General features: G+C 47.3%; 2 protein-coding genes and 3 long non-coding RNA genes across 7 annotated transcripts in view; 2 read left to right on the top strand and 3 right to left on the bottom strand.

Annotated features, from left to right (window-relative positions):
* Window positions 1-607: 607 nt before the first annotated feature.
* Window positions 608-1,293, bottom strand: LOC144988223 (uncharacterized). The gene is made up of 3 exons (XR_013652065.1): window positions 1,152-1,293; window positions 964-1,036; window positions 608-832 (listed from the first exon to the last, which is right to left on the bottom strand). It is a non-coding gene; the product is annotated as an uncharacterized LOC144988223 (long non-coding RNA).
* Window positions 1,294-11,161: 9,868 nt separating this feature from the next.
* On the top strand, window positions 11,162-16,786 carry vopp1b (VOPP1 WW domain binding protein b). The gene is made up of 5 exons (XM_078938376.1): window positions 11,162-11,367; window positions 12,823-12,881; window positions 14,778-14,855; window positions 14,960-15,093; window positions 15,882-16,786. Exons 1-5 carry the CDS (start codon window positions 11,323-11,325, stop codon window positions 16,085-16,087), a joined length of 522 nt encoding a protein of 173 aa, XP_078794502.1. The 5' UTR covers window positions 11,162-11,322; the 3' UTR covers window positions 16,088-16,786.
* Window positions 16,787-17,558: 772 nt separating this feature from the next.
* Window positions 17,559-18,317, top strand: LOC144988225 (uncharacterized). The gene is made up of 2 exons (XR_013652067.1): window positions 17,559-17,683; window positions 18,074-18,317. It is a non-coding gene; the product is annotated as an uncharacterized LOC144988225 (long non-coding RNA).
* Window positions 18,318-18,687: 370 nt separating this feature from the next.
* LOC144988224 (uncharacterized) lies at window positions 18,688-19,940 on the bottom strand. Its single transcript, XR_013652066.1, has 3 exons — window positions 19,803-19,940; window positions 18,902-19,082; window positions 18,688-18,822 (listed from the first exon to the last, which is right to left on the bottom strand). It is a non-coding gene; the product is annotated as an uncharacterized LOC144988224 (long non-coding RNA).
* A 1,585-nt stretch (window positions 19,941-21,525) lies between these two features.
* The window catches only part of lancl2 (LanC lantibiotic synthetase component C-like 2 (bacterial)), a 13,307-nt gene continuing 8,279 nt past the window's right edge, over window positions 21,526-26,553 (bottom strand). For 2 of the 3 annotated variants that reach the window (XM_078938368.1, XM_078938370.1), the window contains exons 6-8: window positions 26,301-26,483; window positions 23,970-24,146; window positions 23,186-23,711 (exon numbers count right to left, since the gene is read on the bottom strand). In XM_078938368.1, the coding sequence (XP_078794494.1) occupies window positions 23,403-23,711; window positions 23,970-24,146; window positions 26,301-26,483 (669 nt within the window). In that variant the 3' untranslated portion in view covers window positions 23,186-23,402. Of the gene's footprint in view, window positions 23,032-23,185; window positions 23,712-23,969; window positions 24,147-26,300; window positions 26,484-26,553 lie in introns of those variants that run through there. The other variant, XM_078938369.1, reaches the window with a different exon arrangement.

The raw sequence follows: 26,553 nt of genomic DNA, 5'->3' as shown, positions 1-26,553 counted from the left end.
TAAACGCACCGATACGAGGTTTCCCTCTTGAGCTCTCGGCACTGTGCTGATGCACCAGTGTCGCTCGTCCCATCACTAGTAAGTGACCATGGTATATAAAGATAACATTCAGAAATGTGAAATGTATACTGTTGTGTTCATCTTTGAAATGATGAAAAGGCCCAGTTAGCCTCCAGTAACTTCTTTAACCCTTGTGCTATCGTATGACCCCCCCCTTCCATTAACATGTTCTCCCTACCATGACAAAGGTGGATAAAGGTGGAAAGATTTCATGTAATCCATGGACACCAGTGAAGATCACAAATCATTGAAGAAAAAAGGTTCAGAGCTCTGTCTAGTGGGTCTAGATGACCCAACTCCCAATGTTAAAGTGCCTAGGATAGCACAAGGGTTAACATGCATTGTTAGCATATTTAGCAGATGCAGCTTTGACAAGTCTTGATAAAAGGTGGGCGGTTAGGGCGGCGATGCTGCGTAGATGTGGGCAGCCATGGCGCGGTTGTGGTACATAGAGGAGGTTGTCTTAGTTTTCTCTGTGTGAGCCCCCCCCCCCCCCCCCCCCCTCATGTTCTTTCAGATGAAAATAACCATCATGCATGGAGACCAATGACACTTAATCACAGTTTATTCTGTCTTCCAGGTTTAAAAAAAACATACCTTACAAAAAAGATAAATAATATTAAATAAATAGAATAAATGTTTTTCCATGTATAAATAACTCAAGAGTTAGAAATCTGATAGTCTCTTTGCCACAGTGATAAACAGAACCTCAGGAATAATTGGATTTGACGGCTCTTCAGTGATGGTCTCAGTCACGGCAGCTTAAGCCAAGCTGCAACCCAGAAGAAAAAACAACATTTACAGTTATTGAAGAACATCACATGAAGTTTCTTGTGCAGTTTTCACTCAAATCAACCAAAATATCAATAAATAATAATAATATGTTTTTGGGTCAGAACTCACCTTTTTTATGCGATTTATAAACAATCTGGATTTTGGTTTGATGCAATGTTGAGTCCCATCATGGTCAATAGCTCTGCATGAGGGAAAAGTAAATGTTTTCATCAGAGTTCAACAGACTTTTATCCCTTTTCTTTAACGGTCTGAATGGAAGACAATGGATTAATGCAGACAGCATCTGTAGTTCTTACATAAAGAAGTGATAGCTGCATCCTTTGAAGGGAGTTAGTCTGTAACACTCTTTGACACCGCCATGATCCAGTTTTTGATCTTTAGGATAACAGCACGGCCGACCAACGAAAGCGCATTCTGCTGCAGGGACTGAACATGACAAACATCACTGTCTTCAACATTAATTGACATCAATCCAACATTAATATAACTTTGCTTCCACTTCTACGTAAATATCCAGTCAGTCCTGGAATCCTGGTGGTTACAGTAGCTGTAGGCTTTGAAGCAGCTTCGACACGTTGAGTTTTACCTTGCAGAGCTACAAGGACGGTCACAGCAGCAAGGCTGAGCAGAAACATCTGGCTGGCTGAGAGAGACATGGTAGAATTCAAAGTGGAGCTGAAGTTGGACCTGCAGATGCTGTGAGCGTCTGTCCATGTGTGCTGAGCAGAGGAGCGCAGTCTTTTATGCTGAAGAGCTGCGTGAAAAAAGAGGAAGTCAACACGTCAGGATGGAAAACGCCAATCAGAAAAACCGTGACCAGATGAACACTCATGCCTTCGAGTCCTGAGAAGCTGGTGCTTTGTGTCTGAGAGTTGACCATTTTTGGTGCTGCCCTCAGTTCACCGTCACCTGCAGATTGTCATTCAATGATGAGTGGGACCTTTCCTGTCATACAAGTCATGTGTGGATGCGCCCAAAAAAGGGAAAAAGGTCATCTCCTCAATCTCAGTCAGGGAAGAATATTCATACAATAGGGTTGAATGTTTTTCTCAGTCAGAAATGTTCAAATATGGAATTTTAGCAAAGTTTGTGTTGCAGTAACACAAAAGACACTAAGAAGTTTGATGACTTGTCTGACATTGCAGCAGAGAGTTTCTATGCTGGATGTCCTTCTTGACCCCAGCCTGTATTTTTTAGGGTCCAGGGAGACCCAGATAGGCAGCAGTGCAAAGGCTCTTGCCTTAGGACCCTCACTGCATTTGAGCTCCTTCACAGTCCTACATCCAGCCAAGTCAGCCATCAGGCTTTGACATGTCCAAGTCATGAGAGAACAGCTGCTTTAGTTGAAGCAGGGAGCCTGAACGGGGGGGGGGGGGGGGGGGGGGGTGGCTGACTGGAAGTCAGTCATTTTTCTGTGAGACATAGGAATTGAATGACACAGTGAGGCGGTCCCACACAGCTCTCCAAAATTAACCTGTGATTAACAAAGGTAGTATTTTTAGCCTCTGCTGTCCCCTCATGAAACCCAAACACAACTGCTGTTACCTCTGCAGCTCTTTGAGGTGTTACTCATGGAAAGATGACAACGTAGTTCTGTGCTGGAACACGTGCAATAAACACAGAAGAAGAGTCCCATTCTAGCGCCTCTGTCTATGACTTCATCTACTGGCTAAATTCTATATAGGATCAGAATTCAATGACTCAGAATCCCATTTTTTTACAACTTGAATCAAAGAACAAAGAGAAGATAAAACATGTAAAGTTCTGTTAAAGCCTTCCAGCCTGAAACAGGAAGTACGTTGGTCCTCTGCACATTTCTACACAGGAAGCAAAAAATGAGCGGGTTGTGAAAACGGCAGATTTCACAACACATCTTTTCACGCCGTTTCTTTCTGTCATGCTGCACAGGAACTCCTCTGTGTTATGCGTTTCATGTTTCACCTTTTGCATGGTGCAAACATTTTCTGATTGGACTGCATTCAGAGTCAGAAAGGTGATGGATCTTCTTTCTGCTTCTGGTGCTTGGCTCTGATTCTCCTCCATTCAGCATGTCTGTGTGAATTTCAGCAAATGAAATCTTCAAATGTTCAGCTCATTGAGGAGATGATCTCTGTCTTTAGCATCTTGGTAGGAACTCTTATTGCTGTCTTTCCAATGAACAGGAAGCTTTAGATTTTCAACTGAAACAACTTCTGGACCTTTTCAGCCCTGAAAGAAATTCTAACATTTATTTGTTCATCTCTTGGTGGATTTTCAGCTACGTCTCAATGATCTTTAAATGTTTACATGGAGGATTTGAAATTCAGTTTATGACTAAAGTCAATGAAGAAGCTCCTCCAACTATTGTGTCTTCCCACAGATTTGGAGCCAGGGTCTCTGTTCAGACTGTAAAGTCTGGTTTAGGCACGGCACTCTACACCTTACTCACAACCTTTTGACATTTGCTGTAGTGTTTGATCCACATATGTTCAAAATAGGAAACTCTCCGCCCCTCTCATTTTTAATAGTCAAAGGGGGAATTTGTTCAACTTATAGGTGGGTGTTGTCATGGTTACTGTGAAAGGAGATTGGAGGTCTCTACTTAACAAGAACTTTTTTCTCACAGATGTGATATTATCCGCTGATCAAAAATACACTTCTGACTTTTCTTTTCCCTCCAACCTGAGACAAACGTTCTCTTTCTCCTCTGTATTTCTGTCATTTTAAATCAGAAGTTTTTCTCTTTAAATCAAACCTTCATCTGCACTCATCATCATCATCATCAAAGTATTTTGAGCTGGGAGACATGCTCAGCACTCATTTATGACTCCAAAGGTTGAAATTCAAGCTTTCAAATCATGTAGGTTTTTGAAAACATGAACACACGTCTGACAGTCACCACTGAGCCACAGATCGATGGAAGTCCAGTTCAACGCAACGTTGAGTTTGATTCTTTACCTCCTGATTTATTTCACACCAAGACTTTTGTCTGAAAAACTCTGATCTTCAAAGCTGCTTTCTTCTGTTTAGCAGCTTCACAAAGGGGAAACTTTCATGAAGATCTGACCTCTGGTTCAAAACAGATCCAGCTTTTTGGGGGGGTTCAGCCATTGATTCCCACAGAGGGGAGTGTTGTTCAGGACCTGCAGGTGTGTCCGTCCAAAAACGATGCAATACTTTCAGTCTGGAGTCTAATGAACATCTAGATCTTCTGAGGTTAATCCCATTCTAAGGAGACATTTGGGACGTATTTCTGCTTTTTCCAGCTCCATCCAAGTCTTTCTCCTCACATCTGTGGTACTGAAAGCATCACTGGATCATTTATTTTAATCTACTCTCTGTTCAGCATCACTCATCATTTCTGCTTAGATTTCCTGTTTTTGTTGTAATTCAGATTTTTGTAGGTAACAGCTGAACTTTTGCTGGGATCACGGATTTGATAAATCATTGTTTGATCCTTGATTTTTTTAGTTTATTTGATAACATTTTTATAGAGCTGTCAGTGAAGAAGACAGCATTACTGACAGACACATTTCAAACTAAGACGAGGACCAAGAAGCAGGTGGAGATGTGATGGAAAAACCAAGGAGCCACAAACAGGAAGGTGACTTTCCAAAAAAACACTTTGGAAACCAACCACAACATTCAGAAACCTGTGAACTGTGAGGGTTCCCTAAATCCCTACAGCAGGGGTCGGGAACCTATGGCTCGCGAGCCATATATGGCTCTTTTGATGGTCACATGTGGCTCGCAGACAAATCTTTAATTATACTTTTTTTTTTTTTCATTAGGCCAGTCCTTCTCGGGCGCGATGCGATGCCAGAGGCGCGCAGTAGTAGCGGTGCTTAGAGAGAAAAATCTGCGCCAGCACTATCAGTTACTATTATCTATTATTTCACAGAGTTTGTGCCAGCTGGAAACCTGTGAATTGACGTGCCTAAAACTGCGCGCTCCCGTCTCTGAGAAAGAGTGCGCAGATGCGGAGACGGGATGTGTGAGGGAGAAAGCAGAGGGTGGGGCTGAGGTGTTGTGGGGACAGCAGGTGAATCTCGCAGGGATTGTAAAAACGTAAAACCCGCTGCCCGTCACTCACTGCAGCGTGTGAGTGTGTGTTTGGCTCCACGTCTGCATGTGAGCAGTCTGTCTCACATCTACAGAACATTCAGACCTACGATCACGTTTAAAGTCTCAACGCCTGCATGAAGCAGAAACTCACCACGTATCAACCAGACTAAACCATCAGCAAAACTACCACGAGAAATACTCATCATTTATTAGCAACAGCATAACAATGTTATTAAAAAGAATCCACAGACTTATTGTACTTTAAAAATGTTGAAATTACATCAAATGCACACATTCATTTGTATATTTAGTTTTAAACATATGATCGTGGACTGACTTGGACTGGGTGGCTGTTGGGCCGCTTTATAAGTTCTGGAGTTCATTGAACGCGTCAAGCAGAGATCTGATTGGCCCTCAGTTCTGTCGCTCAGCCTGTTGTTAGGTAGTTTGGACCAATGGGGTTCAGCTATGGGCCGAATAAGGGAAATGGGAGGGCTGGAGCGGGAGGGGGGAATATAAAGTTGGGAGAAGCGCTCTCTCTCATCTCGGCGGGAGAGATTCAGGAGTTGCTGAATTAATTGTACGGCGTTTGTTACGGCCTGCAGTAACCAGAACAAAGAACCTTAAAAAAGGTTAAGTCTCCGTGCCTCAGTGTGGGAAAGGGACACTACATTAATGTATGGTTCTTTCGAAATTACATTTAAAAATATGTGGCATTTATGGCTCTCTTGGCAAAAAAGGTTCCCGACCCCTGCTCTACAGCAACCAGCAGCCAGCAACAACAAACAGCAATCCACCCCAGTCCATGACGGTAGAGCCAAAACCTGGGCTGGAACAAAGTCAGAGACGTGGAAGATCAGCAATCAGACTAAGTCAACACGGAGCGGATCCAAAGGAACATGCTCCTTGGACAGCTGCTTCCAATGCCTCCCATCCTCCCTTGACCCACAGCTTTCCTGTCACACTCCATCTGCCTCAGTAGGCTGAGTCCTTTGGATTCTGGTGCTTTCATCATCTCTGGAACCTTTCAGAGGTTTTGGCCCCCCATGACCAGAATACTGCGCTGTCTGTCAGCTGCTCTTCTCAGCATCCCAATAACCACAGCTGACCTTGAACAAGGGTTTACTGTGATGAAAAAGATGGAGGGAGAGCGGCGCTCTGCGTGCAGAGAGTTTGTATTCACGTACACTAGAGGTTGTGTGCAAACATCAGATAAAGGAACTGAGAAGATCCAGATGAGTCTGCAAACCACAGCAATGATGAGGACGTTTTTCTGACTGGAAGGAGGATCTAAGATGAACGAATGGTTAGAATGTGGTTCATTATTAGAACCATTCTTGAGATTCTGTTCAAATATTCTCAAATGTTGCAGTTCAAATGGCTGTAAGATAAACACACACAGAGAAAGCATCTGCACTGATGAAAATGTGTCACAAACGTTGGCTGAAGGGTCTGAACCATAGACTGTATATAGAGATGGACACAGCTGGCTGTGATGTCACACATAGGAAGGTCCTTACCTCCTGTTCCAGCCAAATTAAGCCTATTGAGTCGCCATTTATCCACAATACAGGCGCCGCCATTTGGAGTTAGTCGACAGTGATTGGTCCGAGTCGGTCTGAGTCAGCGTTTCTATGGCAACGACTGTTGCCAATCAGGAGTGAGTTGTTCGAAGTCCACACCCCTTCCACTAAAGGCGGCTCGAGATAATCTGTCAATCAAACATTGTGAACATTTGAGGTGGGGTCCAGCGGGCACCACATCTTTTACTGAGCCATCTGATTGGTTCATAACTTGAATAACATGCGATAAAGAAAAGAAAAACAGGGTTAGCAAGAAAATGTTAAGAAAAAGGTATCAGAGTAAGATTGGTCATTTTTTACTAATAGAATGTCTGAGTAATAGCTGGTCATTTCTCTAGAGCAGAGTTTTTCAACCTTTTCTGAGCCACGGCACACTTTAACCTTAAAAAAAATCCCGAGGCACACCAGCATCCAAAAAAAAAAGAAAAAAAGGAGAAACTCATAGTCTGTATTGATCTACAGTCCCTCCACAATCTCACATGCATTTTTGAGATAATTGTTGCAGAAAAAGCTGGAAACTGCAGCTGTTTTTTTCTAAAAGATGCAATAAAAAGTTAAGTTAAAAGATTTAAAAACAGTTTGATGTGTGTTCGTTGGTTTCAAGACGTTTAACAACAGATCTCTTTGTGCGCCGTCACTCTCACAACCCAATGCATCATGGGAGATGTAGTGCATAAAACGGCCGGAGATCGGTTTTCGGAGCTTCATTGTTTTGTTCACTTGTTCCACGGTCTGATACCGGATTCTGTGGAAAGCTACACCGCTAAAGACGAGCTTTAGCTGGTATTTTTGTTAGAACTGAGCGACTTTACGAGCTAAATCGGGACAAGGAAGTGAAGACTTTAACCACTTCTGATTGGTCAGACTGATGATGTGTGATTAAGCCCCCCAAGAATGATTGGTGGAGACAGTTAAAGGGGCGGGACTTTTCCTAAATACATCCGAAGCTGCAGCTGAATCGTGGTAACGTCATTCTTATCAAAATGTCTTTAATAAAATAAAATAAACGCAAAGAAAAAGTATTTTAAGATCTTTTATATTCCTAACTCCTCAGTGTTTTATCAGGGCCTGTTTGGATGAACACAGAGCTGAAATCCTGGAGATGGTTAATGTTTTTAGATCAGTGAATGAGGGCAATTTCCCACGGCACACTTGACCATCTCCCACGGCACACTAGTGTCCTGCGGCACACACACTGGTTGAAAAACACTGCTCTATAGAAGTCTATGGGATTTTGGCCCCTTGGATGGGGGTGTTCACTCAGTCCAGTTCCTATTTACAGTCAATGGTCTGAACAGGAGTAAGGCTGTCAGTCCAGATCTGTCCAACCAGGAGGCAGATCAGGTCTGAGATATTCGGCCCCACCCCCTCATCCCATCTCTGACCCAGAAGAAGGTTCTGGGGCTGTAGAAGAAATCCTGTCTTCTTCCACTCCCCCAGAAACCTGCTTTACCTTAACGACTACAGAACTGTTCTCTGTTGCTCTGGCAGAAATTCTCATGAAAAACCTGGAGACTCATACTGGTCCAGCTCAGTAAGCAAAACTGCTCCTTTCAGATCTTTGCTTATCTGTTGTGAAGTTCAATGTTACTACATAGACAGAATTAACCTTGTGGGTTATTAGAAAGTCATGTTTGCTAAACAAGAACTTGGGGACTCAGCAGTTTCTCTCTTCTTCCAGAGGCCTTGCTTCTCTGTGCTGTGGAGCTGCATCCTGACTGGACTCTCTGCTGCTCCAGGGTCATTCCCTCCATCTTCTCCTGCTTCTGACCGTACAATTGACTTGCAATACAAAGAATTTAAACAGTTTGTTGTTTTTTTGTTACTTTGGACTGGATTCAAGCATCTAGTGGCAGCTGAACCCTTGTGCTATCTTAGATGACCCCCCCCCCCCTTACATTGATGTGTTCTTCCTACCATGAAAAAGGTGGAAAGATTTCATGTAATCCATGGACACCAGTGAAGATCACAAATCATTGAAGAAAAAAGGTTCAGAGCACTGTCTAGTGGGTCTAGATGACCCAACTCCCAATGTGAAAGTGCCTAGGATAGCACAAGAGTTACTGTTGCTGTTACGGGGAGCGGATGAGGGAGTACCCAGGCGCAGAGAGGAGAGGAGGCAGGAGGTTGCAGGTGAAACGGGGCTTTAATAATCAAACTACAAAAACAAAACCACTGCATACGGCAGGCTAGAGACTCGAAAAACACTAAACCAGAGAACAACACAATATGGACCAGCACAGGAGGAAGGGAAAGACAGGACTTAAATACATACAAGGCAACAAGACACAGGTGGAAACACTCAGGACTGATGGGGCAAGGTAAAACTCAAAATAACAACAAAACAGGAAATACTACAAAATAAAACAGGAAACCCAGGAACAAAACACAAAGGAACTGAAACCGTTACATAACCCCCCCCCCCCTCAAGGAACCGCACCGAGGTTCCTCCAAGAGTCCAGGAGGAGGGGGCCCGAAAGGCCAATCCAAGGGCCAACAGCAGTCCGGACGTTTTCCACCTTTAATATGACCATTTTACCTTTACAGTTCAAGTGAAAAATGAACTGAAAACCTCAAAGGGAGAAAATGTAAAATAAGAAACCTAAAATAATCTGATTACTTAAGTGTGCACATCTGTAACCCTTGTTCTATCCTAGGCACGTTAACATTGGGAGTTGGGTCATCTAGACCCACTAGACAGTGCTCTGAACCTTTTTTCTTCAATGATTTGTGATCTTCACTGGTGTCCATGGATTACATGAAATCTTTCCACCTTTATCCACCTTTGTCATGGTAGGGAGAACACGTCAATGGAAGGGGGGGTCATCTAAGATAGCACAAGGGTTAAATGGATGCTTCGGTGCAGCACCTTTAGCTTTTACCACAGCACTCAGTCTTCTGGGGCAGTTATCAGCCTGGGACGTCTCGACCGACAAACCCTTCCAACTCTGACAGGCTGTGAGAGCCTCTCCTGTGCACAGCCCTCTTCAGGTCACCCCACAGATCCAGGTCTGGACTGGCGGGCCGTTCCAAAACTGTTGTCTTATTGCGGAGAAGCCATTCTTTTGCTTGGGGTCGTTGTTGTGCTGAAAGAATGTGCAGAGTTGTATTTCACCAAATATCCCTTCAGGAATTATGTCAAAACGTTAGGTCTTGGTCTCATCAGAGCACAACACACGTTCCCACATGCGTTTGGGGGATTTCAGAAATCTTTTTGCAATCTTCAGTGGGGCTTGGAAGTTTGTTTCTGGAAGATGAGGCTCCCATCTTGTCACCCAACCCCATAGTCCAGATAGGATTAAGAAGCCAGGAGATTGTTGTCCCATGTGATACACAGCCAGGACGTCCTGCAGCGCCTTCAGGGTTGATGTCGGTTTCCTCCCTGACTGATTTTCTTATCATCTTTTCAGGATTCTGGACGAATATCCAGTTGTTGGTGGTGTTACTGTTGTGTCACATTTTCTCCACTAGCTTCTCCACAGCTGTGTCTGCAGACCATGACCATGAGAAGACGTGGCTACAAGAACCTCAGAAAAAGCCTTTTAGATCTGCTGACTTTATCAGGGGATCCCAGTCACATACAGTCAGGACCATAAATATTTGGACAGAGACATATTCTTTGTCATTTAGTTTCTGTACATTTCCACAGGGAATTTGAAATAAAACGACTCAGATACCATTGAAGTGCAGACTTTCAGCTTTTAATCCATGGGTTGAACAAAAAGATTAAATAAAAATGTGAAAAACTGAAGCATTTTTAAACTTTTTACTCCAGTTTAACAGGGCATTGAATGTCATTGGTCAAATATGAACACTCTTACATCCCAGTCACTAAAGGATGTGTACACCACACCATGCCTGTAGTCAAGCATGGTGGTGGCAGCATCATGCTTTGGGGTTGATTTTCTTCAGCTGGACCAGCTAAACACATCAGTTTAGCTGTTTAGGTTGCATTTATCCCCCCAAAGATTTCTGATTGTTTTTTACAACAGCTAATAGTCACATTAAAGGTGGAAATGTTTTGACATGAAAACTTGGCGGTTGATCAGAACTGTGTCTCCACTGTCAATCAAGTCCTGACCAACTGTTGACGGAATCAACATGGCTGAATGTGGGGAGCAAATAGCAGGTCGTCCAATGATCGAAGGGTCGGTGGTTCGATCCCCGCTCCCCCCAGCCAGCTCTTGTTGTGTTTGGGGGTTAGACTCTCCCCCCCCCCCTGCCTCCAGCGTGGCTCTGCTGGTGTGTGAATGTGCATAAATGTCCCGGTGACGTCTGAGGGGCCGTAGAACCAGCGGCCACGCCTCTGTCAGTCTGGCCCAGGGCAGCAGAGGCGACATCAGTAGTAGTAGTACATCACAAAGTATGAATGAATGATGGACACATTGAAGAACTTTGAGTGTCTGGAAAAGCAGATGAAACTAATCTATTATTATTAAAAAGGTCCCTGCAGACCTGATTCAAATAGAACAGAGAGCCTGTAGTCTCATTATACATGCTATAACACACATACATACATGCTATAATGACACATAGACACACACACACACACACACACACACACAAACATGGTATAATGAGACTCGTGCTACTGTAGCACAAATGTGATGGAAGCTGAGCTCTGCCACATTCATGGCTCAGACTGTCCGTAAATGCTCAGTCAGACCAAAACGTCAAAGGGCAGGGCGTCACGCATGCGCTCTTGTGGGCGGCGCTGTGGGACGGCCGCGGCAGGAGCGCGCGCGAGCAGCTTGAGCCGTGGAAACGTCGTCCTGCAGGTGCGCAGCGGCGGGATGAAGGCGTCTCCGTGAAGCAGCGTCTCCTCCGGGGCCTCGGAGCCATGAGCCGCGCCGCCACCGCCGTCGCCGTGTGGCTGCTGGCAGAGGTGAGTGCTGCGCGCGCGAGCGCCGCGGCGGAGAGGAGCGGGGCGGTGCCGCTGGGGGGGGGGGGGGGTTCGGGCGCCTAGAGCTCTGCTGACAGCTGTTCCGCGCGTGCGTGTGAACTGAGCTTTAATCCCATCAAACAACGAAGATGCAGAGATGATGAGCCTGCGCCGCGCGTGCGTCTGGATTACGTGGCTGTGTTCCAATGTAAACACTACTGTGGGGGGGGGGGGGGGTCTTTTGTTCTGTGCTCCTCGGTCCTCATAAGGGGGGGGGGGGGGGGGATGCCCTGGTTTGGACTGACCCATTCTCAGCTGAATTTGACTGGAGGGGCCCGAAGGCAGCGTGCTGCGTTCACGGTCCTGCTGTCCTGCAGAGAACGTTGGCTTTGTGTTGCACGTCAAGGGGCTTCCTGGAGGGGCGGGGCTCCGCTGGACCACTTCCTCACCTGCAGGAGCCGCGCTGTGACCCGGAAAGGTCAAAGGCGGCCGAGTCTGCTTTGATGTTCCAGGGAGGAAACACATGTGGGCGTGGCCCCTTTGTCTAATGGTCATCCCACCGGGCCTCAATCGGTACAGTTAGGAGGGAAGACGCTGCTGCTGTTCAATCTACAGATGAAGAGGCTGCTGAACCTGCTTGTACATGCGTGTGCGTGTATGTGTGCGCTTTCATGTGTGAATCCATGAGTCCTCTGCTTCTGCAGTTGTTCCTGGTGGAACTGCTGCATTTTGGACTTCTGGACATGGATGAGGTAGAACTGAGCTCTGTATTCAACACTCCACTTTACTTCACTTTCCTCATCACCTCAGCAGCCTGGAGTGTGAGCATCTTCATCAGAAGAAGAGCAGATCATGCAGTAAAGTGAAGGAGAGGAGGCTCAGCATGAAGGAAGCTCTGCTCCCACCTCCAGACTCAGATCAGTTTCAAACGTAAATCCTCCTGCTTTACAGCCGTGCTGCTCAGTCGTTCTTTACAGACCCTCACTGCTGATGCTGTTCTCGTCAGAGCACTGTGAAACCTAAGCTCCTCCCCCTGTTCCAGCTTTCCTGCCATGGCCTCACTGCTGGAGGTTCTGGTTGTGTGTTTGCAGAGCTGGAAGTGGACCAAAGCTGTGTGCCATTGTGGCTGAGTGAAAAGCTTCCGTGCAGACATTTCATGAGCAGAGTCTTTGCTCAACAACCGTAAACGACTTTGACTCAGGGAAACCAAGACCAGAATCGCGGTGAGTGTGACCGGGCTTTGGTGGAGTTGGAGCGTAAACCTAGAGAGGGGCGGCCTTCCATCAGGTTTGTCTCGGTGACGTGACCCGGTCCACAGGCTCTGCGTCTCTACTGGAGAAGGGGTTGATGGGAGACTTTTGGCTTCAGTAGAACCCTGGCGGTGTCTGTGAGGCTCTGCAGGAACACAGATGAATAGAAGCTGCTGTCTGTTCTAACAAACCTGTTTCTGCCTCACAGTGTGTAGAAGCCAAGAAGTCCTGCTGGTACCTGGAGGGCAGGTATCCCATCCACTTCATGTAAGTTCTTTGTCCTTGTCTTCCATGTCTGGACTAGCAATAAGAGTAAACCCTCCATCCAAACCTTTGTGTGACCTTCTCTGACTGTCCTTCATAGAAGAGACCTGAGTCCGGAACAGTAGATCATGGCAGCTTTGACAGAGCAGGTCCCAGTGTGATCCGGACCTGGAGTGACCAGGTCTCAGTGTGATCCGGTCCTGGAGTGACCAGGTCTCAGTGTGATCCGGTCCTGGAGTGACCAGGTCCCAGTGTGATCCGGTCCTGGAGTGATCAGGTCCCAGTGTGATCCGGTCCTGGAGTGATCAGGTCCCAGTGTGATCCGGTCCTGGAGTGATCAGGTCTCAGTGTGATCCGGTCCTGGAGTGATCAGGTCCCAGTGTGATCCGGTCCTGGAGTGATCAGGTCACAGTGTGATCCGGTCCTGGAGTTATCAGGTCCCAGTGTGATCCGGTCCTGGAGTGATCAGGTCCCAGTGTGATCCGGTCCTGGAGTGACCAGGTCTCAGTGTGATCCGGTCCTGGAGTGACCAGGTCTCAGTGTGATCCGGTCCTGGAGTGACCAGGTCCCAGTGTGATCCGGTCCTGGAGTGATCAGGTCCCAGTGTGATCCGGTCCTGGAGTGATCAGGTCTCAGTGTGATCCGGTCCTGGAGTTATCAGGTCCCAGTGTGATCCGGTCCTGGAGTGATCAGGTCCCAGTGTGATCCGGTCCTGGAGTGATCAGGTCCCAGTGTGATCCGGTCCTGGAGTGATCAGGTCCCAGTGTGATCCGGTCCTGGAGTGATCAGGTCCCAGTGTGATCCGGTCCTGGAGTGATCAGGTCCCAGTGTGATCCGGTCCTGGAGTGATCAGGTCCCAGTGTGATCCGGTCCTGGAGTGATCAGGTCCCAGTGTGATCCGGTCCTGGAGTGACCAGGTCTCAGTGTGATCCGGTCCTGGAGTGATCAGGTCCCAGTGTGATCCGGTCCTGGAGTGATCAGGTCCCAGTGTGATCCGGTCCTGGAGTGATCAGGTCCCAGTGTGATCCGGTCCTGGAGTGACCAGGTCTCAGTGTGATCCGGTCCTGGAGTGACCAGGTCTCAGTGTGATCCGGTCCTGGAGTGACCAGGTCCCAGTGTGATCCGGTCCTGGAGTGACCAGGTCCCAGTGTGATCCGGTCCTGGAGTGACCAGGTCTCAGTGTGATCCGGTCCTGGAGTTATCAGGTCCCAGTGTGATCCGGTCCTGGAGTGATCAGGTCCCAGTGTGATCCGGTCCTGGAGTGATCAGGTCCCAGTGTGATCCGGTCCTGGAGTGATCAGGTCCCAGTGTGATCCGGTCCTGGAGTGATCAGGTCCCAGTGTGATCCGGTCCTGGAGTGATCAGGTCCCAGTGTGATCCGGTCCTGGAGTGATCAGGTCCCAGTGTGATCCGGTCCTGGAGTGATCAGGTCTCAGTGTGATCCGGTCCTGGAGTGACCAGGTCCCAGTGTGATCCGGTCCTGGAGTGATCAGGTCCCAGTGTGATCCGGTCCTGGAGTGATCAGGTCCCAGTGTGATCCGGTCCTGGAGTGATCAGGTCTCAGTGTGATCCGGTCCTGGAGTGACCAGGTCCCAGTGTGATCCGGTCCTGGAGTGATCAGGTCCCAGTGTGATCCGGTCCTGGAGTGACCAGGTCTCAGTGTGATCCGGTCCTGGAGTGATCAGGTCTCAGTGTGATCCGGTCCTGGAGTGATCAGGTCTTGGGAAGGACCCAGAGTAAACCTGAACCCCTCTTGAGCTGTGACCCGATGCTGAAGTGAAGGATGCTGGGAGTCTGGTCATGTGACGGGATGAGCCCAACGTTCATCTGTTTCTGCTGGAACTGCTTCACCGTCCGTCCTGTGAGGATGATCTCAGAGATGCTTCTGTTTGCTTCCAGATGTCGCTCTTATGAGGACTGCTGTGGGACCCGCTGCTGCCTGCGGGCTCTGTCCGTCCAGAGACTCTGGTACTTCTGGTGAGTGCTGGTCTGGATCTTCTGCTGCAGATCCAGACCGACGGCACTCTTGAACCTCAGAGCTGAAGGTGGAAGCTTCAGCGGTCTTCTCTTGTGTTCCTCAGGGTCCTGCTCATGATAGGGGTGCTGTTCTGCTGTGGGGCGGGCTTCTTCATCCGCAGACGGATCTACCCCTCACCTCTGAGAGACGAGCCTGCTTTCAACGTGTCCTTCACCAGACACCCTGTGGCCACAGCAGGTAGGCGGGCGCCGTCAACACCTCCTCCTCAGAGGACAGTGGGGTTTGGGGTTTGGGAGAGTCCGGAGTCCGCTTCACTGGCGGAGCCTGACTGATGATCCAGAAACGTTCTTCAGCCTCAAATGCTGAGCATCGAGTGAAGCTGAAGAACCTCATTCTGACCTCTGACCTCCCAGCACGCCTGACAGGCTGCATGAAAGTTGGCAGATTCCTCTTTTCCTGTCAACCGTATGAGGGGAAACTGAGCGTTGAAATGTTAGTTTGTAGAAAAGAAACACTTCTGTTTGCATGTTGAGCAGTCCAGCTGCTAAAAGTGAAGCTCAGTTGTTGAAACCTGAAGCCTCATTGGGAAGACGGGCTGGTTCTGGTGACCAAAAGGTTGACTCCCGTCTTCAGAACCTTGAGAAAGTTCTGCTTTGGAGTCGTTGGCTGGAAACCTGAATTTCTCCTCGGGTTTGGTAGAACAGCCTGTGGCTCCGTGTACCCGTCCTACCGCAGCCTTTAGTTTCACTCTGCAGAACCTTTTGGGTCTCACATGACCCGCCCGGTCGCTCCATGTCCATGAGCTTCAGTCCTCCTGAGCAGCCAAAACCTTCATTCCAAATGTGAAACTAACAGAAACAAATGCTGCAGTACGACTGTCCTGACCCCCAGGAACGGTCAGTGTGAAGCACGGAGGCGGGGGAGTCATGATGTGGGGCCTGGGCTCCTGTGTACAGCAGGTCATTCTCCTGCTGCATGTGTCTGCGTCCCGCTTTCCTGAACATCTTTTCCTCTCATGTCTGCAGTTTCTCAGCAGCCTGGGAGCATGCAGGGCTTCGGGGTCAACGGGGGGACAGCAGGCGAGGCGGGGGCCACCATGATTCACCCAGCGTACCCCGCAGCGCCTGGCTTCACCTACGTGATGAAAAGTCCCTACCCCCCACCTCCATCCTACTGCAGCCACCCCCCACCCCCCTACGAACAGATATTTCAGAACGCAGACAAGAAGTGACGTCCGGAAGAGCCAGGGGGCGGCGGGGGGGGGGGGGGGGGGCAGTATTTTGTGACATCACGAGGACTTGTGGAGAAGACAGTTTGTCCCACAGAGAGACGCTGATGCTGACGTCCAGACGTGGAGGAGAGAAGCCTCTGAGCCGCGTCAGTGTCATGTTTCTGTGTTTGTGGTGGAGCGGAGCTCCTGTGGGTCGAGGGTTTGTTTCCCATGTCAACATTTCAACCATGAGTCAGCACTTTCAGGCCTGTTCAGGTTGTGTCAGCAGCATCTTCAGAGATGTTTCAGAATCACCTTTCTGCTTCTCTTTACTGACTCCCCCCCCCTGTACGAAGGAAAACACGCCCCCCCCTGCAGGCGTAGAGCACCCATAGCGCTGTGACCTGGACCCACCCGCTGCAGGAAGAACCAGCAGGACTCACAATGACCTCAAACTGACAGAAGGACGAATGGAGGAAGGACGCCCAGATTTACCCGAGGATTCGAACTGGCGTGGGCGTCTACGGGGGCAGAACGCCTGACGTCCTCTCCTGGAGCTTTGTGAGCAGGGAAGACCCCTGACAGGGCATCCAGCCTGGGGAGGGACCAGCGCTCCACAGAGGAGTCCACGTGCACAGCAGCATGACCTTTCACCTGCTGACATGGACAGACTCTCTGCCTGATTGTCCACAGAATGCAGAAATAAAACTCACTGTTGGAGTTTGTGTGGTTTTCTGAGAAACAGGGTCCGGTCACTCTTCACCAGGCAGAGTGCACTGCTGACCTCTGCAGACGGTTTCTGTTCCCCAAAGCATTCTGGGTAATGAAAGTGAGGCTTAGACCGTGGCACACTAGTTACCTGCAGAACTCAACAAAGATCTAAGAGTTCATGCACCTTCAGACACCAGCCTCTAGTGGTCATTTGAGGAACTGCATTATGGAGGTTTGGACTCTAAGGCTGTGTCCGAATTACCGCCCTAACCCCTAACTACTAAAACCCTATATAGTGCGGCACTATATAGTTCTCTATATAGTTCTCTGAATTTTCTAAGCAATTCGGACACCCGTGCTCACTAGTTTTCTCTTTCGGGTGTTTTCGAATGGCGCTCGGCACGAAAACAAAGTGGCGCATTACCGCCCCCACCTGGTCTGGAGAGGAACTACTTCTATTTAACGCCGAGAATGACACCCATTTGTCAAAGTAAAAATAAAATAAATATAAACATTTTATGATGACTATTTATGAATCTGCTGTGTTCTGATCATGGAAAACGTGGCTGATTTATAAATAATAAAATTACAAACAAATTGGTGTAGAGTTTATGTATTAGTTGATAAATAAACCCTCAAGTCATTAGTCCATGGCAATATTTATTTTTGTGCCGCTGAACGATTTACGGGCTCTTGCGAGGAAGCATTTTTTTTCTGTAGTTTTATCTTCTACGTTACTGAAAATAGCTTTATATATGAATCTGTCCGTCTTCCTGGCAATAATTCAACCGTTTTTCGTGAGATCAAACCAAAAACGAGCAGATATGCAGCATCACAGGACAGCAAGGACAAGCAGACATCTCAGAAGATTTCCTCTGGATGCCCCTGACCAGACATGAACAACTTGTGAGTTAAACTTAAAGTTTTTTTATTAGTTCAATTTAAGCAATTGTTACTAATTGTGCTCAAGGTTACACAGTCTGCTGGGTAAGACTTTAACATTCTTTTTCAAAACTGGACTATGAACTGTATAGTCTAACTACATGAAACACTTGTGAGATCAAAGTTTAGTATTTTTTATTCAGAGTCAAACCATATCACTTGTTTTAAACAAAAATACTTTAATTTTTAAATATTTATATAAAAATCCAAAAACCCAGCCAAAAAAATCCACGAGATTTTCCAGCATTTATAAATACGTCATAAACTAAAATGTAAGACATAAGAATAAAATGAAACATTAAAAAAAATCAGATTTAATTTTCTCAATGAAATAATTATTTTTCTATTTTCCAGGGTCTTCCACGTCTCTACTGCTTTGCCAACATAAAGGTGTCTGTCGTGGCCCTTCACACTGATGGTCAGTCCCACACAAGACCAGACCGGCAGACCCGCAGATCGGTTGACCCGCAGGACCATTGAGCATCTGGTGGAGCAGCTTCGGGTTCCTCACACTCTGGGGGGGGCACAGGAGACTGAGGTCCTGGTGTTTCTTTTCTGGCTGGCGTGTGGCACATCTTACGGTGTGGTAACCAGGGCCCTTTACATGCCACGGTCCACTGTGAGCGACGTTGTCCACAGGACGGCAGACCGGATCCTCCAGCTGATGAGCAGGGTCACCCAGCATCCAGTGGGAATGAACTGCCATTGGTCACCTCTGGTTTTATAGCAGCTCGCTTGGTCTTCCACCTTCCAAAAGGTCCTGGGGAGCATTGATAGCTGCCACTTAAGAATAAAGTTCCTAAAAGAAAATGCAGCTTGTTATTTTAACAGGAAGCTTTTTTATTCCATTCAACTGCAGGCTGTACGTGACTAATGCCAAATTTAGAGATATTTTTGTTGGGAATCAAGGATCAGTCCACAGTTCACAGCTTCTACGTAAAAAGCCCAATTTATGTAAATCAAACATACCCACCTGAAGGATCCTTTTGGGTGATAGTGGGTATCCCTCATTGCTCATCCCATCACGCTGCTGACACCCTACAGGGAACCCATGAGGAATGCGGTTCAGGCCCGTTACAACCAGCACCACGCCAAGGCATGCTCTGTGGTGGAGAGAGGATTTGGCATTATGAAGATGAGGAGGAGAGCAATATTTCTGGGGGCACTGGAAGTAAAACCAACCTTTGCAATGAAAATCATTGCCTGCAGTTCAGTTCTGCACAATCTGTGCATCAGCGAAGGGGACTGCTTGGAGCCACAGATGTTGAGCCACACCAGGAACCAGTAGGACGGGTAAAGTGGCGTCCGTCTGCGAGGACAGATCTCTGCTTTCCTTTCAGCTCCAACTGTGACACACATGACTCTAGAAGACCAGGATTATTGTTAACATATATAAAATAAATGTTAACATATACAACGAAAATGTAAATATGTACATTTGATATTTATATGAAAATTCTTTTGAGATTGTTAAAAATGGCTCAGATTTAAATAGTACATGTAAATAATTCATTTTTGTTCATGCATTTATTAAACAAATTGCAAAAACAACGACGACGTTACATTTTGTGAACAATATTTTAAACTCAGGTAAGCTTAACAGACTCTCCTGTCACTCATTGTCCCTTCTTGCTCTTTCCTCCTCTCCTCTTTCAACAACAACCTTTACCCCAACATGACAACGATTACAGTTTAATGATAAATAAATACAAATCTGATCAAGTGTCTCTACTCCCATCCAGCACGAGCTTGCCTGATAACAAACAGGCTCTTTCTCCATCCACAGATGGATCAGATTTTCCTCATCCTCGTCAGTCCCTACATATATAAACACATTTAAAAAATGTGTTAATAACTTATTACTACGGTTAGAACTCACTCGTTTTTTTTTGTAATATCAACAGCGTTTGTTTTTAGCATTCGGCGCTAATTCACGCTAGCGTTAGCTTTAGCATTACCGAAATTGATGAGCTTCCAAACAATGTAGATAGTCGATTGAGGAATATAACACATTAAACACATCATCTTACGTATTTACAAATATATTTTACAACAGATACTTGATACTTTTAAATATACTTACATTTTTAAGTCCTCTTTCTCGCGCAACCGTCCGCCATCTTCGAATAATTCAAGCGCAGTGTATTGTGGGTCACACGCAATGCATTCTGGTATGAACGCAGTGCATTCTGGGCAATATTGGCCGATCGAGTGAGCATCGATCCACACTGGTTTTTCGTAGAGAATTCTGGGAAATTTCTAGTGCACATGATTTTTGAACTGTAGATTCGGACAGCACTACAAAATGGCGACCGCACTATATAGTGCACTATATAGGGGTTAGGGCGGTAATTCGGACACAGCCTAACTCTTTTCTTCACATTGATGGTTTTAGCTTTTTAGTCCTTTGTTTTTAGTTCTGTGAGTGAACTCTGACCTCTCCGATTTGAATCCAGCTGTAACCCTTCTGCTATCCTAGGCACTTTAACATTGGGAGGTGGGTCATCTAGACCCACTACACCAGGGGTGTCAAACTCATTTTCACTGAGGGCCACATTAGCAGAGTGGCTGTCCTCAAAGGGCCAGATGTAACTTATACATGTAACTAAATGTAATGAAAAATAAATGTAACTAATCCTTAATGTTAAATAACTCATTGTTTATTTATTATAACTTTTTAAAGTGACAATAACAGTTGCATAGAACATATGTTTGCTTGTTACTTTAGCATAAATCCTTTTACATTAGATTCTGTCAGGTTAAGTTATATGGACAGTGTTTAAGTCCTAATGTTTAGTTGCCCAATCCAATATTTCAAGTCAGATTCCCCCTAGATATGAATAAATACACACAAATTTTATTTTAAGAAATTAAAAACTTTTACGCTCTCGCGGGTAGAAGTGTGATGTGTCGGATCTTTTTTATCACCGCGGTGATGAACCACCAGGGGGGCGGGGTCGTGGTTAACCGCAGACCCCCCCCCCCAAAAATCACAAAATCCCCCGGCGGCCGCATCAGAAATAAATAAAATTCCAACGCAGTATTCTTTATTAACAAATAACAGTAACAACTAACTACTACCTATCTAACTAATGAAGTAACTATGTAGGTGTGGTAGATTAACTGTGACTGTGTGAGCGCGCTGCGTCGTGTGTAGGACTGGGAGGAAGGAGCGCACACGTGTGTTGGGGGTGCGTGTTGATTCTTCTGCAGTGGACCGCTCTCTAGCTGCAGGTGAGCCTTCACCTGTGCTCTCTGGTACAGACATCTTCTCAGAATATTATATATTCCTCAGTAATAAACAGACTGCAGACACTTTGTCACCTTTCTGGTAGCCATGAAGCCTGACACCCATGAAGAACGCGGGGCAGGAGGCTCCGCCTTTTTTATGCAGACACGTAACTTTGCGCGGCACAAAATAGTTCCCAAACAAAACATGAAGTGATACTCATGGAAATCTAACAGTAGCGCTCATGTTTGGTGTTACAGAGTGAAGGAGAACAGTAATAAACCCCCCCAACACAAAATCCTCTGGTGGGCGGCCGTGTCGCGCACTTAAGAACGCACGCAGCTTGTAATGGAAATGAATAATTAGAACGCCGTAAATTTGTTGGGTTGTAGAATGAGGATGTGTGCTTCTGACAGCGCACGCCTGTGTGTGTAAAGGGAGCCGCGTGCTGCGGAGGAATTGAGAGGGCGCGACGACAGACAGTGAGAGGCGCGGTGGGAGAGAAGGAGAGAACAGTCTGAAAGAAGACAAGTCTGAACACAGGACTAGCAGAACAAGTAAATTATCAGCAAAGATGAACGTGTTTAATGTGTTTATTATAGTTCCAATCACGCACCATATGCTGAACTTTTAACAAAAAAACTAAAACAAAAAAAGGGTGGTGATGCGGTGATGAGGTCATCGTCACAGCCCTACTCGAGGGCCACATTTGGCCTGCGGGCCTTGAGTTTGACAATCCTGCACTAGACAGTGCTCTGAACCTTTTTTCTTCAATGATTTGTGATCTTCACTGGTGTCCATGGATTACATGAAATCTTTCCACCTTTATCCACCTTTGTCATGGTAGGGAGAACACCTCAATGCAAGGGGGGGTCATCTAAGATATTACAAGGGTTAAGGGGAGAGGGCCACTGGGGGCAGCTCTGGCCCCCTCCATACGGACGTCCCTCCATTCTCCTCAGAGGACTACTAGGCCATACACCCCTGCTGGAGCGTTCTTTCACCATTTCAACGGGCCACCGTTGAGCTTTCTGAAGAAAACGGGTGTCAGCCTGTGGCGTCTTTCTCATGATGGAGGACATTTATGAAGGACATTAGTCTGCCAGCTCTGCCCCTTTCTGATCATCCACCTGCAGACCAACAGATCCATGACCCTCTTTGTGTTCCTGGTCTGAGCTGGAATCTGGATCAGAACTGGACGGACGGATCTGATGTTTCTCATTTATGTTGCAACGCTAATGTCAGGTTGGGGAGGGGAGGGGCTATAACTACGTACCTGAGGAACTATGTCCCAGAAAACAAGGCAGGTGTTCTAACGGCTAAAACCAGCAGATGAAGACAAAGATTGGTCATTGCGTTCATAACGATGGGGGCGGGGCCTCTGCTAACGAGTGGACAGTGTTGTTGAGAGTGACGACAAACAGGAAGGACCGACCACTGGGGTCTGGACTTTATTCCAGACACATTCGGGCTCGCATACATTCAGCCTTACAGGAAGAGCGTCAGAGCAGATGAAGAGCAGCCGCAGTCATCCTCACTGAAGGCGGGAACCTGAGGTCACGGAAGGTCACACGGCCGCCCCAGAGAGAGGCATTCAGGCGCTGTCGGATTCGAGAGGCGGCGCTCTGGCTCCATGTTGGGGCAGCACTGAGCAGGATCTGACCCCCCACCCCCACCGCCCTAGCTGACAGGAAGAAACCAGGTTCCGTGCACGAGTCGTGCACGTCTCTGGGCAGCCTGCCACTGCTGGAAGTGATGAGTCTCTGAGGAACACATCCTTTGTCTCCAACCGTCTAACCTTCCCAGCATGCTTGTTCCATGGTGGGGGCGGGGCCTACCTGAGGAAAGCTGAGATGGGAGGGGCACAGAGAGCATGCACACACAAAGACCAACACATGCACGCTGGGGGGCTGAAACTGGAGAACAGGTGGGTTCTTAAAAGCCGGTTCCTCGTCTCAGAACCACGGTTCCCGTCCTCCTCGTGACCTTCAGCGTCTGTTTGCAGGTCAAAGTTCAAAGGCAGGGAAGCAGGAAGCTTCTGGCTTCTCCATGTCAGACAAGAAATGAATGGCCCCCGCCATACCTGAAAGACAAACAAGCATTAGCTCCGCCCTCAAAGGGGCGGCGGTTTAGGACAGCAGTGTGTGTATGACCAGGACAAACGTCTTCATGGTCGGAACCGGTCCAGACAACGTGTGCGTGCACGTGAAGGTGCTCATCAAACATCACAGCTGTACGTCAAACCATAAGGCTCCCACCGCCGTGCCTTACAGCCGTTCCTCTGATCGTCCTCTCTGGTCTCATGAGAGCTTCTGGTTTGTTCAGGAGATGAACCGGCTGGTTCCTCACTGCAGCAGGAGGCAGAGGTCTGATGAAGACCAGTTTTCTACAGAAAACATCTGAGGATAGGCTGCCACCTTTCCAAACGGCAGACATTTGCCATGATGGACCTGCTCATAGGTGCAGCAGGAGGTCAAAGGTCACCCTCCCCCGCCCAGACTCAGACAAAGGAACGTGACCGTTTGAAACCAGGACGGAGATCTGACTCCAGGTTCCTGAAGACCTGCTCCGGCTCTGACCCACAGAGTCCAGGTCACGGGATGATGGTGGAGCAGGGAGCTCCATGAGCTCCAGTGTTGACCAGAGGGAATATCTACCAGCTACATCCATGGGGGGCAAACACGGCATACCTTCAAACAGAGAGTAGGGCCGGTCAGGGATCCTGCAGCCGTGGGTGCCGTAGTCCAAGCACCACTCAGCAAACTGCAGACAGAAACAGAGTCGCTGTGAGACCTTCATGCGCCGGCCGCTGCTGCAGGGGAACGCCGCGCCTGGGGGGGAAGGCTGCGGCGGGCGAACGCTGCTGCGGGCGAACGCCGCTGTTCTAAGACCGCAGCCTCCCATCCATCCACACGTTACAGCAAAGCCACGCTGGACTGAGCTCTCTGCAGGGAAGCCTTTCATGGTTCTGAAAACCCCAATCCATTGCACTGGAGGGTGGGTTCTGGAGGGTGGGGTTACCTTGCAGGCGCGGTACAGGTGCTTCTTGTCCTGCGTCAGCTTGTAGAGGGACAGGAAGGCGTAGGCGTTGCCGGCAGTCCCGTGGCAGATGCCGTAGCCTTTCCTCAGCAGGCCGCGCTGCCAGATGACCTCACCACAGTCTGCAGCCTCCTTCAGGTACTTGTCCTCCTTGAACACCTGAGCAGACACAGCAGCACTGCCACGTTCATTCTGAGTTCATCCAGGAGCTGCTCAATCCAGTCCAACCTAGAAACTGACCGTCAGAACTTCACCGCATGAGACCACATCATAGCTTCAGTGTCTTCAGAGCTATTGAGCACCTTTATTATGATTCATGTCTATTAATATTTAAAAAAATACAACAACATAAGATGGTCTTTCTCACAATATAGAGGTTGTAGCATGAATATGCTGACTTCATTACAGGTTCATATAAATGTAGACATTTTTATTAGTTTTTGTGAAATTATTGATTTTGACAGAACGGTGTTTTCATGGAGTTTGCACTTTGTTGACAGTCCCTTGGCAGCCGCCTCTATTTACATCTGGAAGAGATCATTTCTCATTAAAGTGCTGAAAAAGGATCTTTTTTCTTTGGAAATGCATTTGTAGTTCACTCTCTGTGTTAATACTAAAGGATTGAGATACTTTTGTCACATTTGAAGGTTTATCAGAAGAGTTATTGAGGCTGGAGGTCAGAATCTGACAGAAACACGCTAAAGCGGCTGACTGACAGACGGAGGGAGAAGCATGACAATGTTTGGACCATCACCATCACCATGAACCTGAATGGAGACGTGATCACCAACCTTTTAGCCCTGTGGAAATTTCAGAATAAATATACTTCCATTTTCGGTTACAGTGTCGTGTTGTGAGTTCATTTTTTTAGTGTTGGGATGTGTTGTGTTGTTTTGTGTTGCGTCGTGTTGTGAATCTAAAGCAGGGGTGTCAAACATACGGCCCGCCAGGTGGTTTAGTCCGGCCCACACATGAAGAGTAAAAATCACAAGGATGTTTAAAAAAGAAAGCAGGTTTCTAGTCCATTCCTGTGGCGAGTTATGATTTTTTAAAGAAATAACCGAAATGCGCAATTCCGCCACTAGGGGGAGCAAAGGAAAAGCTTGGAGTGAACTGGTCACATGAATTAATTTTAGTCACTGATGGCGGTCCATCAAAGGTCAGGGAGAAGGCAGGTGTTGCCACAAAATTCAGGCAGAAACCAGGAAAAGATTCTTTTAATAATGAATGATAATAATAATGGACATTTCATTGTGTTTTGCACACTTGAATGACAGTAAATGTGTTGCTGCACAGGATTTGAATCCTGATATTGATATCTGGTGAAGTTTCAGGAGAGAATGGAGGTTAACTCCAAACTCTGATGTTCACAAATGTTTGCAAGTTTAATTTAGTGTAATTTTGTCATCGTTTGGACGTTTACATTTTAGGAAGATGTTTCATTTTTTTCTGTAGCCCCTCTTGAATTTATTATCAGGATTGCTTCAGTGTCAGATTTAAAATATTCAGTCTGTATAAAATTGAATAAACCAATATTTTTTAAAGTGAAATTAATTGTATCTAAGATCCATTGGCCTCTGTGAATGAATGTGTAATAAGAAATGATTAGGCTACCATGTTGGTTGAGGCATGTTTTCAAATTGAGTAAAAAAACAAAAATAAAGCTGTAATTTTGCCTTTACGTTACTGGTCCGGCCCAGTTGAGATCAGACGGGTTGAATGTGGCCCCCGAACTAAAAAATGAGTTTGACACCCCTGATCTAAAGAGTTGTGACCCTTGTGGGCCCCCATAACCCTTGTGCTATCTTAGATGACCCCCCCTTCCATTGACGTGTTCTCCCTACCATGACAAAGGTGGATAAAGGTGGAAAGATTCCATGTAATCCATGGACACCAGTGAAGATCACAAATCATTGAAGAAAAAAGGTTCAGAGCACTGTCTAGTGGGTCTAGATGACCCAACTCCCAACGTTAAAGTGCCTAGGATAGCACAAGGGTTAAATGAGCCCCCCCAGGACGCAGATGAAGTCACAAGGTAGAAAACTTCTGGCTGAAACAGCTGATCCGGCAGGGCCACACCCACCAAACGACCACGCCTCAGCAGATACTTGTGCTCTAACATCTGTAGCTGTGCGGCGCCGTTCAAAGAGATGATCACATCATAAAGTAAACATGAAAAATCCGCTGAGGTGGGTTCTGCCGGGCCGCTCATCATTTTCAGGCTTTTACCTGCAGAACATGGCCGACGTCTCGGGAAGATTGAGGGTGGGGTCATGTGGTCGCCCACAGCTGCCAGCGTGCGTCCAGCCTCACCTCGTAGGCCATGACCAGCATGTGGAGGACGCCGGGCGCTCCGTGGCACCAGTGCACCAGCCGGTCGCTCTCGTTGCTCAGCGAGGACGGGAAGTTGCCGGACCGAAACCTCCTGTGGCGGACGTAGTCGATGCTGGGCCGGAGCAGCTCCGACAGCACGTCTGCGGGGAGCTGCGCTGCAGGCTGAACACAGACAGACGCCGCCGCCGCCGGCGGTCACCTTACCTCAACGCCTTTGAAGGACCCAAGGCAG

The sequence above is a fragment of the Oryzias latipes genome, chromosome 20 (genome assembly GCF_053564925.1).
Source record: "Oryzias latipes strain Hd-rR chromosome 20, Olatipes_Hd-rR_3.1".
Lineage (NCBI taxonomy): Eukaryota > Metazoa > Chordata > Actinopteri > Beloniformes > Adrianichthyidae > Oryzias > Oryzias latipes.
This window is presented reverse-complemented; position numbering and strand designations above follow the sequence as displayed.

Coding starts and splice junctions, on each gene's coding strand:
- vopp1b (XM_078938376.1), top strand. CDS start 11,323: ATGAGCCGCGCCGCCACCGCCGTCGCCGTGTGGCTGCTGGCAGAG. Junction 11,368..12,822: donor CCGTGTGGCTGCTGGCAGAG/GTGAGTGCTGCG, acceptor TCTGCCTCACAG/TGTGTAGAAGCCAAGAAGTC. Junction 14,856..14,959: donor CAGAGACTCTGGTACTTCTG/GTGAGTGCTGGT, acceptor TGTGTTCCTCAG/GGTCCTGCTCATGATAGGGG.